This window comes from Fukomys damarensis, unplaced genomic scaffold (assembly GCF_012274545.1).
Source record: "Fukomys damarensis isolate Sample0158 unplaced genomic scaffold, DMR_v1.0_HiC HiC_scaffold_33, whole genome shotgun sequence".
NCBI classification, from domain to species: Eukaryota; Metazoa; Chordata; class Mammalia; order Rodentia; family Bathyergidae; genus Fukomys; species Fukomys damarensis.
The window spans coordinates 55824693-55839749 of record NW_022900945.1 but is presented as its reverse complement, the minus strand read 5'-3'; the positions used below and the strand labels follow the sequence as shown (position 1 = coordinate 55839749).

Below are 15057 nucleotides of genomic sequence, written 5' to 3'. Positions count from 1 at the left end.
AGGTCTTCCCTAGGCACAACTGCAGTCATCCTGCAGCAGGACGCAGGCTCCACGGGACGCTACGCCTTGGGTCCAGCACCTCTGTGTTCCTGGTACACACTAGGTGACAGACGTTTGCAGGAGTTCCACCGGCAGCCCTGCCTGCCCACACCATATTAAATGTTTATACACGTAAATGCTGCAAAAAGTGTCCCACAGCACCTGCTGAGTACTCAGAATGCCCTTCCAGGGCCTGGGATCCCTCCCTGACCCACCCCACTGTCAGAGTCCCACCGAGGCCAAGAAGCCAGCCCAGTGGGGCAGCCCTCAGGGAGGCCCCAGTCACGGGCTGGGCTGGGCCAGGGCAGCAGGGTCTGCAGCACAAATGGAGCCTGGGTGCCACCTAGTGGCCCCCTCTCCTGCCCAGCCCGACACCACGCCAGGTGAGAGCTCTCTGACCTTCCACCTTACTTCAAGACGCAAAAGTTGAATGCCAAAGCCAGGGCAGCCATCGCTTTATTTAACCTCTTTTTCAACCCTTCAGTCCCTCTTTGAGGATGAGGAGCCCAAGGTTCAGAGATTAACTTGCCCAAGATCACTCCGCCAAGTAGGCCCAAGGCTCAGACTCCAAAGCCAGTGCAGTCACCTTTCCCAGGGTGTAGGCAGCCAGCTGTGGGCACAGGGCAAGGCCCCGCCCCGAGGGAGGGCCTGAGCTTGGGGGAAGGCATCCAGGGAAAAGACGGAGAAAAGCTGAGTGCCAGGCCCTCTGGTCGCAGGGTGCGGTGGCCCCAAGTCACGGACAGCTCTGCCACGAGCCCACAGTTCACAGGGAAAGTCAGGCCACGCGAGAGGCAGAGGAAAGGGACTTCAGCCCCTGGAGACAGCTGCTCCCAAATCTAACAAACCCCACAGCAAGCCCTGGTGCTGGGCCTCCCGCCAGGGATTCTAGTCAGTCTCCAGAGGCGCTGGGCCAGGGTGGGGTGAAGGCTCTCTGGCTTTTCTAAGAATCCGAATGCCCCACCCCCAACAGGGCCCCTTCCCATACCCCTCACAGGGGCCTGTGCATTTGCACACATTTGCATAGACAGCAGGCAGGTCCAGATAAGGCCTTTTCTAGAGAAAGTGGTCTCAGTGCAGGGCTGGGTGCTGCTCTCCTCTGTGAAGGACACCCAAGGACACCAGCCAGCCAGAGGCCAGTGGAATGGTCTGCTGAAGCCAGGAGTCAGTGAGGTACTCCAGGCTGAGGCCAGGCCCACACACAGGGCTCAGCCTCGGTGGTAGTGCTGGGGGTGGTGGCTGTGCTCCTCCCTGGGCCCCACAAGTCTGGGGCTCCGAAAGTGCTTGTCCTTCTTCCCTGACCTGTGGGGGACACAGGGTGGAGGAGAAAGAGGCCTTGAGGAGATAGGAGGGGATCCTGTTCCCCTTAAGGAAGCCAGCCCAGGTGGCCACCACCACGCATGGAGGGGAAAAGCTGGCCTCCCAGGATGGAGGCTCTCACTGGGGAGGCAGGGAGCTGGGGTCTTCTGTACACCCCAGGCCAGGAGGTGCGGGCTGGGCAGGACAGCTCAGGAGAACCCCTGGCCCCATCCCAAAAGGGACTCCTCAGGACCCTGGGCGCCCCAAGGGAAGACAGCAAGTGCATCTGGATGTTTCTCAAAAGGACGCGAGCCAGGGACCAGAAGTCCTTAAAGACCCCACGAGGGGCCCATGCTCCTGCACCTCCTTCCCAGATGTGCCCACCTCCTCTTCAGTGCCTTGTCTCCCAAGAAGTGGCTGAAGATGAAGTCCTCGAAGTCATCTACCTCATCGTCATCGCCTGTCCACCTCACTGCCAACTCCTCCAGGCTGTCCTCCAAGGCATCCACGAAATCCCGGAAGCGGAGGCGGTCATGCCGGAAGAGGCCATCCTCACCAAAGTAGGCAGGTGAGAGGGGCAGTTCCTTGGCCAGCCGCCCGGCCCAGGGAAGCTGCTCAAGATATGTCCTCAGCACAGAGGCCAGCTCCTGTTGCCGCACGGGAGCCAGCTCGGAGCCGAAGAAGGCCAGGCCCTCCTGCCGGGCACATCCAGCCACGCCTGAGCAGCCCTGGGGTGCCTTGTACTTGCGCCTCAGCAGGTCCTCCCAATGGGGCCAGGGGTCCTGACTGTCTTTAGCGCCCTCCCTCCCCCGGGGACTCTCCTGCCTTTCTCCGGAGTGGTGACTCCCGCTCTTCCACGCGGGTTCCTTGGGGTCCTGTCTTTTCCCGTCCTTCCAGGCCCGCTTCTCCCCCCTCGGTTTGTCCTCCTTCCAGCTCCCTGCCGGCTCCCCATCCTCACCCCCGGAGCTCTTCCTCTTCTCCCAGCTGGACTCCTTCCTGTGCTTCCAGGGCTCAGCTTTCCCAACCCTCTGTCCATCGCGCCACTTCTCCTTGCCAACCCTCTGGGGCTTCTGATGCCAAGCCTCTGAGGCATTGGCAGGGGCCCCCGGGTCCTGGCCCCATTTCTGCAGGCCCCTCAGAGTCTGGGCCAGTCTGTGGCCCAGCTCGGCCAGGCCAGCGTGAGCAGGGTCCCCTTGGCGGGCGTCCCGCAAGCTCCTCTGCAGGTCCTGCTGCACAGAGCTCAGCAGCTGCCGCTGTCTCTGCAGCTCCCTCCTCAGCACCTGGGCTTCTGCCTCCAGCTGCGCCTTCTCCTCTAGGAAGCCAGACCCTGGGTCCTGCCCCCGGTGGCCTTGCTCCGTGGTGGCCTTGCCACCCTGTGGGCTGTGGCCCCCGCTGAGGCACGCCCCATCGGGGCCCCGCGTGCAGTCAGCCCCCAGTGCCTGGAGCCGGGTCCTCAGCTGCTGCAACTCTGACTCAAGGGCCCGCTGGGAGGCCTCGCCCTGCTGCAAGGCCCCCCGGAGCCGGGCGTTCTCCTCCTCCAGCCCTTTGGGCTGCTGCATCAGGCTCTGAAGCTCTTCTTTCTGGGCCTAGAATGGGGTTAGAGATGGAAGAAGCCACAAGAAGTGCTTGTCGGGACCGGCCCCGTGCCTTCCATCTCAGTACCTTCCCACCATTGCCGACAGGCAACCAAGCCATGGACGGCCGGGACCTCATCTCCTCCCAATGCCTCCCCTCCCTAGAACAGGCCCTGGAGCTCCCAAATTCTATCCTGAGCCTAACATCTGTGTCCTCACATAAGCACATTTCTTCTCTCCCCTAAAGGTAGCCACTGTGCAGCTCCAGTGGCCCCATCTCCACAATGTACCCAGAGCCAACTCTGACAAGTGATCACGGTTCCTGGCATGAGCCTTGGGTGGTCTTCAAACCCTTCTCTGCACAGCACTCAAAGGATGAACGTAACAGTTATTCAGCGGTGAAATACCATGAAACATACCCACCAACCCTGGTACAGACTTTGGCAGGAGGAATGCAAACACAGAACTGGGAAAGCTCACGGTGTATGCTGGAAAGGGTAAACTCCTTTTTGGGACGGACACCTGGCTAACTGACCCCATGCCCTCCTTCCTATGCCTACCTGCAGCTGGGCCTGCAGCAGCCGGATATCCTGGTTCTCCTTAGCCAGCCTGTCCAGCAGAAGGCCCATGTTCTGCAGGCTGGGGACACTGTCAGTGGAAACGGAGGCCTGCGGCTGTTCCCTCAGTCCATCCTGAGGACAGAAGAACCAGCTACCTCATGCTATCCTACAGCCCAGCTGCCCAGGTTCCCACCAGGCCCCGCTGTGGAGACCTCCACACATACCTGCCCATCCCCCACGGCACCCACCAAGTCAGGGTCTGAGCCAGCATCGGAGAAGACCTGCAGCTCTGCTTCCTCCATGGGCCCTGCAGGAAAATGAGGCTTGGTCCCAGCCCCACCCCACCCCACTGTCGTGCTGAGAGCAACCTGTGGCCCAGCCCCGCTGGTAAAGGTGTCGCCTGCACAGCCCATACAGTCATAAAGTAGGAAATCACATGCTCCCCAAACAATACCAACTGCTCCCGACGCAACAAACACACACAGGCAGGTGCCAGGGCCCTCCCTGCTCACCCGGCTCCGACTCGGAGAGGCCACCTGCGGATGGAGACAGAGCCTAGTGAAGCCTCGGGGAGGGGTTGAAGGGTAAGGTGTGAGCAGGCAGGAGGGCAAGCGAGGCTCCACTCACCAGAGAAGAGGAGGACTCCCAGGCCCAGCAGAACCAGGGCCCCAAGGAGGCACATGTTGAGTGAGATGCCCAGCTCCCCGCTGGCACCCTCACCCCTGGCCTGGTCCTCCACGCCCAAGGGTGTCACTGTCTGAGGCGGGCTGAGTTGGCGGCCCCGACGTCTCCGCAGACCCTCCATGTCCACGTCGGTGTCCTCCTCACTGGTGGAGCAGCGGCCCTCCTCCAGAATCCAAGCTAGGGATGGAACAGGACAGTGAAGCCGCTAGAGACAGGACGCAGAGGGAAATGGAGGAAGGCACAGAGGCCCCAAGCCTGCCATACCCTGCCCGTTCCTGCTGGATACTGAGCACTGCCCCCGCCAGAATGGAGACAGGAGACCTGTCCTTTCAATCTACAAAGGACAAGAGCATCTGGGCATGGTGGTGCAGGCCTGTAATCCCTGCACTCCAGGAGGCTGAGGCAGGAGGACTGCAAGTTTGAGCCCAGCCTGGGCAACTTAGTGAGACCCTGTCTCAAAATGAAAAATGAATAAAAGGCTGGGGTTGTAGCTCATGCAAAGGCCCTGGGTTCAATCCCTTGTACTAAAAAAAAAAAAAAGAAAAGAAGAGTCACTTCCATCCTTAAACGATCCCTCCTTCCTCCAGGATGGAGCTCGTGTCGAGCTCGTGTCAAGCTCCTGCAGGGGTCACCATCCATCCAACCCCCGGGACCCTCCGAATGTGCCTTCTCAACCTGCTCCCTAGCTGGTCTCTGCTCCTGTAACTGCAGTGTCTTCCTGCCGCCACCTCGGCCTCTGCTTCTCTCTGTCCACAGGTCACAACCCTCTTACCCGACCCCCACTATGGCCCGCAAGTCCCTGGCCTGGAACCCTTCCTCGCCTCCAGGGAGACAAAGACTGTGTAAATGCCTCACACTCCTAGACATCCACAGGACCAGGGTGCCTCCTCTCTGTTCCCTCAGTTCAGGGAAAAGTACCACTGTGGCCACGGGCTGTCCTAAGTCCTCCCTCTTTGCTTCCCACTGAGAACTCGTGTCCTGAGCCTCCCGTCTACCTTCCTCACCCAGGAGCAGCCTTGATTCAGGTCGGAGCCCTGCAGGGCCCGGCTCTGCCTCCGTGTCCCCACAGCGACAGCTCCAGCACGGCTCTCCCACAGCCATGGGCCTACTGTGCACTGCGGATGCTGAAGCCGTGGCCCGGAACGTCCTCTTCTCCTGCCCTTCCTACTTCCCTCTCCTGTGCTTGAGGGGCCACTCAGATGGCGCCTTCAGCTGTTCTCCCTTGCCTCAGCCTGTCCTGGCTGGACTACGCCCTCTCCACTGGGAGCCCTTTGTCACCTGCCCTCGGTGGCCTCCTGGGTCTGACCGGCACTCTGGCTGGGCCTGGTCCGCTCCTTAGAGGCCATGAAGCACCCTCCTTTCCCTGCTCCCAGGCCCTGAGTGGGCACCAGAGAGCAACTGCAGACGAAGACTGAGTCGTGGAAGCAGGAAGTAGCGGCACCGGGGCAGGGAAGGGTGGGCCAGCTGGGGCACTGTGACCCTGCTCAAGCTCTCTGGGCCGAGACCTCAGCGGTGTGTCGAGCAAGGACCTGAGCCCCTGCCCCACCCGTATGGATGGCTGCTCCCTCCACACCTTCCAGGAGGCCAGCAAAGGACTCTCACCTGTTTTGGGGGTGGAGGGCAGACTCTGCAGGGTGCCCTGGTCCTCCATGTCTTGTGTATTTGTGTCTGTGCCTAGGCTTGCTGCCTCCTGCAAGGCTCCCTGGAGCACTGTGTCTCCTGGGCCAGGGGGCTCCACACCAAGGCCATCACCGCCCACAGCAGCCTGCTGGGGACACAGCCTTGAGCAGCATCTGCCCTGTCCACCTCCCGCCCGCCCCTGGTGAGGGTCCTCACCTCACCTCAGCCCCAGTGTCCTTGGGCACAGTGGAACCGGCAGGGGGGCTTTCTGTCTGGAAGAAGTTCTCTGTGGAGAGAGAAAGGCTGACTTCCTACACCACCTCTGGCTCCCACACACCCCTGCCAGGCTGGAAGACTGAGCAGACCACCTCACCCCCTGGAAATGGGCACCACACCACTGCCCTCCACGGAGCCCTGTTACCTTCTCCGCCCGAGGTCCCAGCTGATTCTTCACCATCTGCCTGGGAGGTGCTTCCAGGCATCTGGGGGCCTCTCTGAGACTCAGCGTCTGTCCCAGGTTCTGGCCCCAGGGTCTCCACAGGCAGACTCTAGAGGGAGAGGGTTAGCAGGGTTACTTAGAAGGAGGGTAGCAGGGCAAAACCAGGAAGGAGCAGGGATGCTGTGCTGGGGTCCCTGGGGCCAGCTGCACATCCAAAAGTACTGCTCGGTGGAGGTAGGAGAGCCGTCCCCACTGGGTCCGGCTCAGCCATTTCCTGACCTCAGGGCTGCTGTGAGGAACCCACAGAGGCTAGGGGAAGATGCCACCTTCTCGGCATCAGTGGTTTCTTGAGTGCCCAAGCGTCAGAGTCATTGCTCCCAGGGTGCTCCTGCAGCTGCCCATCTGGTTATATCCTCTGTATTCTTCTGCCTTTCCCTGCCTAGCAGCTGCTGGCAGAAGCCCAGGTGCTGCCCCAGACTGCCTGGCTCCTGGGAGCTCAAAGCCCAGCCCCAGCCTCTGTGTGTGCCCACTGCCGCCCCCACCTCCCACGGCTCCTGCGACCCCTCCAAGAATAATTCTGGACCTCTGCATGTTTCTTTGCAGCTTTCAAACTACATTTTTCTCGTGGCCTTGTCTACAACACTAGACTCACACCCTCATCCCTCAGCCATCAGCCAGGACACCCGGGTCAGGGCTGCCCGAGCCTGCCGCCGCTCACCTGCCGCCCCTCTGCCAGCACATCCAGGTGGGTGTCCTCTTCCAGTGCCACGTCTACGTCAACTCCTCCCCTCCCCTCCTAACGGTCCCAACGTTGCAGTCACAGGGATTGGAGATTTTTCCTCTGACACACTGCCAGGCCCCACCTCACCAACCCCTCTTTCTTTTCAGGACTCAGGAGCCCTCTGGATTGCTCTACACCAACTGCTATTGCATGGCTATAGGAGCATGAGACAAACTCACTCCCACACAGCAGCTTGGCCTCTTCCAAGGCGATACCTGTCCTCCAACTCAGAGCCCTTAACTGACTGCCAGTGAGGAGGAGGCCTGGCCACCTAGGCACATGGGTTCCAGGGTTCCCAGGGCCCACCCTGCCCTCCCTCCGACACGGCAGCAATGGCTTCCTCAGAGCCTTCCCCACACACCTCTCCCACTGTGACCTCAGTGACGTCAGCTCTTGCTGGTCTCCCCACTAGAATGCTTTCCCTGTTCCTCTCAGCTGACCTAATCACCCTGCTTTCAGGTGCAACCCAAGGCCCAGTAGCCAGCCATGAGGCCAGATCTCCTCTCTGCTACAGGAATTCCTCTAGCAGCCAGCAGGAGGCAGCATAGGGGACCATCAGGACCAAGGAAAAGGACACACCAGGAAGCAGCCCAGCCTGGTTTCCAGGCATGCTCCTCCTACCTCTGCACCAGCAAGCACCCAGCTATTATCCGAGTCTGGGCAGGAAGTCATAGCTGCTGAGGTCCCTGAGGCCACAGTGTCTGCCACCTGCAAAGAAAGACTCTGGTAAGGACCGGAGTTCCCTTCAGGAGAGAGGACAGTCTTGGTTGGCTTCAAAGGTCAAGGGCTGGGCAGCAGCCCCCCAAGCCCAGGCTGGTTCCAGGACTTTTAACCCTATGCCTTAGCTCTTCTGAGCAGTATTTACCTTGCAAAGCAGCACCTGCCAACAGCCACAGGGAAGCTGCCTCTTCCAGGGATCCACTGGCTATGGAAAACTGAACAGAGATCCTGAAAGGTCAAAAGCACCAACAGGGCCAGGGATTTAGCTCAGTGGTTCCACTGCCTGCCTGGCAAGCACAAGGACCTGAGTTCTATCCTGGATACCAAAAATAAAGGGCACCGAGGGCTGGAAAGGCTCTGGAGTACAACTCCCTGAGGTTATGGGAGAGGAAGAAGCCCAGGAAAGCTGACTGATGACTTTCCGAAGACATTCCAAAGCTAAGAGTGACAAAAACAAAGCAGAGAAGCCTACTGCACACCCAAACCACCACCTGTTCCCTCAGGGCCTGGACAGAAGCAGCTGTGATGGCCGCCCACAGCCTCCCCACCACCCCGTCCTGTGTGGCCTGGCTCAGGCTCTGACTCCAGTGCACGCTGGCTCTCTGTGACTGATCCCGGGGTGAAAGCCCCTCCGATGGTGCTCAGGTACAGCCAGGCTGAGAGCCCACCTTTGCCAATCTCCTCATCACTCTCCGTCCTAAATTCTGTTTCCCTTCTCAGTAATCTGCAGAGCTTGGTCATAGGGAACTTGAAGGTGACCAGGAAAAGGGATTTATGTCAACGATCATGTATAAATCACTTCATAGTTGCAAAAAAACAGACAGAAATAAGGACTCTTGTGCTACCTGTTGCGAATATATTAGCTGTCTTGGCAAGGTGGGGGCATAGAGCAAGGTGAAAAGAGAGGGACCCCCTCCTTCAACGAAGGCTGGGGAGCAGGGTCAGAAGCAGGCACAAGGGGGGAGTGACACATAAGCTGATCCCTAGTGCGTGACCATGACCCTTCAGAGGAAGACAAATGAAGGCTTCCGGGGGGAGAGGAGGGAGCAAGCAGAAGCTGACTCAGTCGGGAATGCTGGGGAAGGGGCAGGCCAGCAGCTCCCTCCTCTTAGCTGGCTTTAAATCCATGTGGTGCCTGGACGACCTGTGGCTCTCACCAGTCAAAACCCAGGCCCAGGAGTCAGGGATTTAGCTCAGTGGTTCCAGCATCTGCCTCACAAGCACAAGTACCAAGTTCGATCCCTGGTACAAAGAAAAAAATATCCAGGCCCAGGACCGGTGACCGACACCTGCCAGTCTCACCCCTTATGCTCAAACCTCCCAGACACATGCACCCTCCCCACAGAGCCAGGGATGGGCAGTACCTTTCCCCACTGCCCAAGGATACCCGCAGACAGCACTGTTCAGCCTCTGGTCTCAGCCCTCCCCCAACACTATCATCTTCCCCTGCTGCGTATCACTGTTAACAGGTGGTGGCAGGAAGGAAGTGGCAGCAGCTTGGGCTGAAGTCCCTGTTTATCCCTCGCTGTGTACAGCCTGCTCAGGTCCTCCAGAACAAGGTACCATGGCAACCAGGGTGATGTCGGGCAGACCCACCGTCTCCAAGGAAACCAGCAATGGTATTTGGGTCACCAAGACAAACACTTCTGAAACCCAAACAAGGGACAGTGTGGAACCTCTCCAGTGTCCCAAATCCTGAGACTTTTCTCTTGGCTGTATTCATCCAAGATCCTAAAATAGATCCCAGTTCTCCACAGCCAGCATCTCACTGCCTTATTAGGAAGTTCGTTCTGCTTGCTGTCTGATCTGCCTGCTTCCCTGCTGTTTTGAGAGCTTTTTCTTCTTATCTATGTCTCAGAAGAAAACCTACTGCCTCCTCACTATTCCCTTCCTATCCATTCAGCAGGATTCAACAAAAACATTCCGTAAGGTTCGTCAAAACTTCTGCTCTTTCTAAAAGACAGCTAAAGGGGGAGCTCTCCCACTCTGTATAAAGCCAGGAAGTCGCAGCTCCAACTGTTTTCAACCCTTCTCACAGTTGCTTCCCAAACTCCAAGGCAAAGGACATAGGGCCAAAAGAGCCCGCCTGAGGACCCAGAGCAAGTGCCCGCCTAGCAAATACCCGCCCCGCTTCCCCCAGCCCTAGGTCCTTTGAAAAGCTGCTCTGTGGACCCGGGTGGCAGCCATGCCTTCTAGGGCTCTGTCCTGCCCTCCAGGAATCCCTTCTCGCAGGGGCTCGGTGGGCCCCGTCCCAGCCAGGACATTACCTGACCTGACCCAGCTTCCTCCCTTCCGTCTTCAGCTCGCTTGTTGCTTCTTCCCCTGGTTTCCAGCCCAGGAAAGTGTATGGTTACGTCACTGAAGACTGACCAATAAAAAGTCGACTTCCCCCAAGGGGGCGGAAACTTTCGACCAATAAAGACTGGAATTGAGAGCCGGGGCGGGGCCGACAGGGGGTAATCTACGCAGCATCTAAACCCGGATTTACCTGCCGGTGGGCATCTGAAGTCCTAGTAAATTGGACTTTGAGTGAGCTCACCCTTTTCCCATTGTCCAGAGCTTCTAGAGGGAAGGTCTAAACTGAAAGGCGAAGGGTGGTGACCCCGCAAACAAGGACCGGAGCCTCATCCGCTACAGGACAGAGACAGCTGTCGGGTGGGGGCGGGGAGAGGGACGGTGGCGACCGCGTTTAGAAATAGCCCTCCCGCCGCCCTCCCCGCTCGTTCCTGCGCGGCTCCGGGGTGCCACTGCCACTTTTAACAGGGGAGGGGGAGGAGGCCTGGGAAGCATCCCAAGATGCAACCTGCTAGACAGGAGACAGTGCCTAGCTCGCTCTCGGGGTTAAAATTGACCCCAAAAGACAGGGAGGTAGGAGGGTGGGCACTAAACCCAGAAGAGCTCCAGCATGGTCTCCCAGAGCCAAATCTGCCTGGCCCAGGAATGTGCTCAGAAAGGAAACTCGGTTTCTCACAGCTGGGGCGGAGGAGGGTGGGAAACAGCAGTACCAGCTGAGGTTTGAATCTTCCAGGAACCCTGGCGTTAGACATCCTCTGGCCACCATTCTTCCCAGGAAGGGCAGAGGCTCATTCCAGCCTCCGCAGATAAACAGGAGAGTCCACATGTGGATTTTCAAGTCATTTTATTAATCCAACCGTACAAAAGATCCCACCACATCTCTTGCCACCCACTTCTTCCAAAAAGTGGAGCGGGCAAGAGGGGGCAGATGGGACAGACACTCCCCAGGAGCATTTTACAAACCGTGGAGGGGGACACAACACAAATGTAGCAACAAATGTAGTCGGGGCAAATAGAAGCACAAACACAACACAAAGCTGAGCCCCCCACCTAGGCTGTTTTGGTGTGAGGGAGACCAAGAGAGAAGCCCAGAAGCCACTGCTCCCTCCTCACAGCCCCACAGACCACTGGCTCTGCATAAGGGGCGGGTCCTTTCCACCAAAGGAACTGAGAAGTGGGGGAGGACCACAAAGGGTGGCCCCCCAGGGCAAAGGGCCACACCCAGGCCTGCTTCTGCACCCCTCTGAGGAATGTGCACAGGAGCTGCAAGGAAAAAGGTGGCTCTGAGCAGGCCCCAGGCCCATCACTGGCAGGCAGTGCTTTAAAAATAAAAACAAATCAAGCCCAGCACAGGACTTTGGCTGAGAGGAATGAGAAATACTAGGTCACCAAGCTGGAGATGATGTTGAAGAACAGCAAGAAAAGAGGAGCAAAAGATCTTGAGGCTTTTCTACCCTTCAGCACCATGGCACTGAGGATCCCACCACTTCCTCCTCACTTGAGGCTGCAACCAGGGTTTCACTTGGAGTCTTATCCAGAAGAAATGAGGTATGAGGGCTCTGTGCCCTTCCAAGCTTCCCTTCAGCGTAGCCGGGGAGGCGGGGACGAGGGCGCCAAGAGCTGAAGAGCTGAGTATAACGTGCAACAGATGGGCAAGGGGGGGGACTGCACCACCGGAGTCAAGGCCTCCGGGACAATTTCAAATATTCCACTGGGCCACACCACATATCCCAATGTTTGGCTAAAAAAGGGGGGGGTCACTAGAAGGAAAAAAAAAAGCAGGAAGCTGAGTAAGGACCAGTGACTTTGGTATGAGGAAGATATGTCCTGACAGCATCTCTCCCCAAGTCACCAAGAAACTGCCGTGGCCAGGAGCTCCTGCGTCTTCCAGCTATTTGGTGCTCGGAGGGAGGAGATGGAGAAGTCTAGGAGGGCAGAAAAAGGGAGAAGTCCCAATGATCCCCTAAAGCTGTCTCCAAGCCCAAAAGGGCCACGGTAGAAATGGGAAGAGATCGAACTCCCCTATGCAAGAAAGTGAACCCTCGGATCCAAAACCCAAAGCTGGAGCTGTGGGGCAGATGCAGATGACAGGCACAGGTGTCGGGCGTCTGTCATCTGCAGACAGGACACCAGTGCCCTCCAGAACATCCTCCACCTCCTTTTCTCCTGCAGCCATATCCAGGTCTCCAGAGATGGCCACCAAAGATGGCTCTGCTCAGCAGGGCTGTGGTTTCCTGAATCTGCAGATCTCAATGCACAAGTTTTCAGAAGGGAGCGATCTGGGCTCTTCTGCCCACCCACCTCAGTTCCTCTTCTGCCCTGGAACCATCAGGTTTCTGCTCCATGGATGGGAAGCCAGTGGAAACAAGGACGGAAGAGCCAGACAAACACCCTGGGAGAGCAGGAGGGACGCGAGCACTGCCCCGGCCATCTCCACGGTATCACCCGTCGTTAGCAGCCACCAGCTGCCCCATGCCCTCGCGGATGTAGACAGACTGGATCTCCTTGGTCTTGAGGCACAGGTCGCAGGCCCACACGGCAGAGGCCTCAGTGGTCAGCAGCCCATAGGCGTTCTCGGTCATGCCTGTGCACTCTCGGTGGAACCACTTCTGGCAAGAGGCCTCGCACAGTATGGCATCCTGGTCATCGTTCACCTCACTCCGACAGGCACCACAGGGGTACACGAGGCCTGGGGGAGGCTGGGGCCCTGAGCTCCCACTTGCCTTGCCAGTGGGTGCCAAGCTGTTGGCGTCTGGAGTGCCACCGCCCCGCCCACTACTGTTTGACGGAAAACTGGGCTGATTCCCGTTAACAGCAGCAGCTGGGGAGCCTGAGTGGGGTTCCTGGGGGAAAGCAGTGGGAGCAGGGGGGTCCGAGGGCTTCTCACCACCAGGGCCAGGGAAGCCAGGGTCAGGGCCAGGGAAGGGACCTGTGTTAGGGGGCAGGCTGGGAAGCCCTTGCCCAGGTCTCTGAAGAGAGGGGCCGAAAGGAGTCCCTGGCTGGGCAAAGCGCTGGGGCAGAGAAGGGGGACCCAGGTCCCCTCTCGGCGGCTGTGCCATGGTGGCTGAGATCATGGGGCCAAACCCTCCCACTGGACCTGGGATCATCTGCCCACCGGGAGGACTGAAGTTCTGACCCAGAGTCTGGCTGAAGGGCTGGCTGGGGAAGTTCATGTTGCTGGGGGGTGGGTAGCCAGGGCCCTGGGGGGGCATGTTGAAAGCGGGGCCCATCGGGTTGGGAGGGAATGGGGGAGGCTGTCGGCGAAGAGGCTGGGGTCCCCCTCCACCCCCAGTGCCATAGCCTGGGGGCACCTGGCCTGCCATGCCCCCTTGTACTCGGAAGCCTCCAAAGGGCACAGGGCTGCCAAGGAATGGAGGGGCCGCTCCCCCCACCTTAGGGGCTCCGAAGTCATCCTCAAAAGGGTTGGACGCCACCAGGTGATCCACCATGGGAGTTGGGGGTGGTGCGAACTCTGTCAAATGGGAGTATGCAGGGCCCTAGTGGAGAACACAGGAGGAAGAGGGTCACCGAGGGAGACAGCCAAAGCAGGAGTACCACTCACAGTCCAGACTGGGGGCTGCTGCTAGCTCAGACCTAAAATCCAAAAGGCCTTGATGCAACAGAGAGGGCCAGAGATTTGGCTCAGCAGCTCCGCTGCCTGCCTTGCAGGCACCAGGACCAGAGTTCCATACCCAGTACAAAAAAAAAGCAACAGAGAAACAGGGAGGGAACGGAGGCAACATTGCAACACCTGCACTTCGAAAAACAGGTAAAACTACACTGAAATACCAGCTCTGACCCTGAAGCAGGCTTCCCCCGCACCTTGGTACCAGAGATCGAACTTGGGCCCTTGTACTTGCGAGGCAGGCACCAGAACCACTGAGCTAAATCCCCAGCCCCTTTTTCTTTTGGTGCAGTACAGTGAACCCAGTGAATGCTGAGCCACATCTCCAGCCCCTTTTAATGTTTGAGACAGAACATCAGTAAGCTGCCTGTGCTGGCTTCAATTTCACAATCCTTTTGTTTCAGCTTCCTGAGTGGATGGAATTACAGGTGTGTGCCACCAAGCTTAGTTTATCTAACTTTATTATTCTTTGGTAGTCCTGAAGACTGAACTCAGGGCATTCATCTGAGCTATATCCCTAGCTCTTTATTTTTTGAGATAGGGTCTCACTAAGTCTCTAAATTGCCCACACTGGGCTCAAACTTATCATCCTTCTGCCTCAGCCTCCCAGAATACTGGGATTACAGCTGTGCACCGCAGGCTCAGCTAGCTCATTTTTTTTTTTTTTCTTGGTACCAGGGATTGAACTCAGGACCTTGTGCTTGCAAGGCAGGTGCGGTGCCACTGAGCTACATCCCCAGCCTTCATTTAACTTTTTAAAGCCTCAGATTTCTCATCTGCAAAATACGGCCAATGCACACCTCTCAAAACTCTTAAAGGCACCTAAGCACACAATCTTGGCCCTCAGAAAAGGCTCAGTCTTGCAGGTGTTTATCATTATGAGGGAACCAGGGCAAAAACCCTAACACTGCCTACTAAGACCTTTAATCACAACATCTCTTCAGGGGTCAAAAGATCCCTCCCTTAAACTTATCAAAAGGTTGAAAGGACCAGAAACAGAACGAGAGACCAATCTCTCACTCGGTAAAAGACACAAACCGAGCAGCAGAGCCCCCCAAGGGCATCCAGGGGCTGTCAGGAATCACCTGAGTATTCGACTTCCTTCGCTTCTTTTCTGGGCTCTTCATTTGCAGACCTGGAAGAGCAGCAAAACGCAAACGCTGGTATTAGGGTTTCCCTAAGGTTTCTCCAACCTCCCTTCCCCCAGGAACCACTTTAACTGCAGTGTATACTTGCTTACTTATTTTACACATACGGTACTAGGAGGAGCGTTATGTGAAAAATGAACTGTTTGGCCGTATGCTCAACTCCGTTTTCCTTGGAATGACAGAGCCCATCTCGACACTATCGGCGTCCAGGTGACTCCTTGATTCCACGTGGGTGCAAACGCCAGTCGATCCGTGACACCCTCCCTCGCCCCGGCC

General features: G+C 57.8%; 2 protein-coding genes across 6 annotated transcripts; both read right to left on the bottom strand.

Moving 5' to 3' along the window:
- Positions 1–483: 483 nt before the first annotated feature.
- On the bottom strand, positions 484–10050 carry Pbxip1 (PBX homeobox interacting protein 1). 5 transcript variants are annotated; one of them, XM_010643918.2, is made up of 12 exons: positions 9986–10050; positions 7859–7941; positions 7615–7701; positions 6195–6321; positions 5995–6059; positions 5756–5921; positions 4097–4330; positions 3982–4005; positions 3694–3776; positions 3470–3601; positions 1720–2921; positions 484–1338 (listed from the first exon to the last, which is right to left on the bottom strand). In XM_010643918.2, exons 3-12 carry the CDS (start codon positions 7663–7665, stop codon positions 1245–1247), a joined length of 2178 nt encoding a protein of 725 aa, XP_010642220.1. In that variant the 5' UTR covers positions 7666–7701; positions 7859–7941; positions 9986–10050; the 3' UTR covers positions 484–1244. The 5 variants fall into 5 exon arrangements, with proteins under 5 accessions (XP_010642220.1, XP_019066155.1, XP_019066158.1 ...); XM_019210610.1 differs by having other exon boundaries at positions 9981–10049; XM_019210613.1 differs by having other exon boundaries at positions 3718–3776; positions 9981–10049.
- Positions 10051–10845: 795 nt separating this feature from the next.
- On the bottom strand, positions 10846–15045 carry Pygo2 (pygopus family PHD finger 2). The gene is made up of 2 exons (XM_010643917.3): positions 14719–15045; positions 10846–13505 (listed from the first exon to the last, which is right to left on the bottom strand). Exons 1-2 carry the CDS (start codon positions 14758–14760, stop codon positions 12450–12452), a joined length of 1098 nt encoding a protein of 365 aa, XP_010642219.1. The 5' UTR covers positions 14761–15045; the 3' UTR covers positions 10846–12449.
- Positions 15046–15057: the final 12 nt, after the last annotated feature.

Bases quoted from the DNA above. Each gene is read 5' to 3' on its own strand.
- Pygo2 (XM_010643917.3), bottom strand. From the start codon at position 14,760: ATGAAGAGCCCAGAAAAGAAGCGAAGGAAGTCGAATACTCAG. The intron at 13,506-14,718 runs GTGATTCCTGAC...GTTCTCCACTAG, and splicing joins GAAGGAAGTCGAATACTCAG to GGCCCTGCATACTCCCATTT.
- Pbxip1 (XM_010643918.2), bottom strand. From the start codon at position 7,665: ATGACTTCCTGCCCAGACTCGGATAATAGCTGGGTGCTTGCTGGTGCA. The intron at 3,777-3,981 runs GTGAGCAGGGAG...ATTTTCCTGCAG, and splicing joins CCTCTCCGAGTCGGAGCCGG to GGCCCATGGAGGAAGCAGAG. The intron at 1,339-1,719 runs GTGGGCACATCT...TGTCCCCCACAG, and splicing joins GACAAGGCACTGAAGAGGAG to GTCAGGGAAGAAGGACAAGC.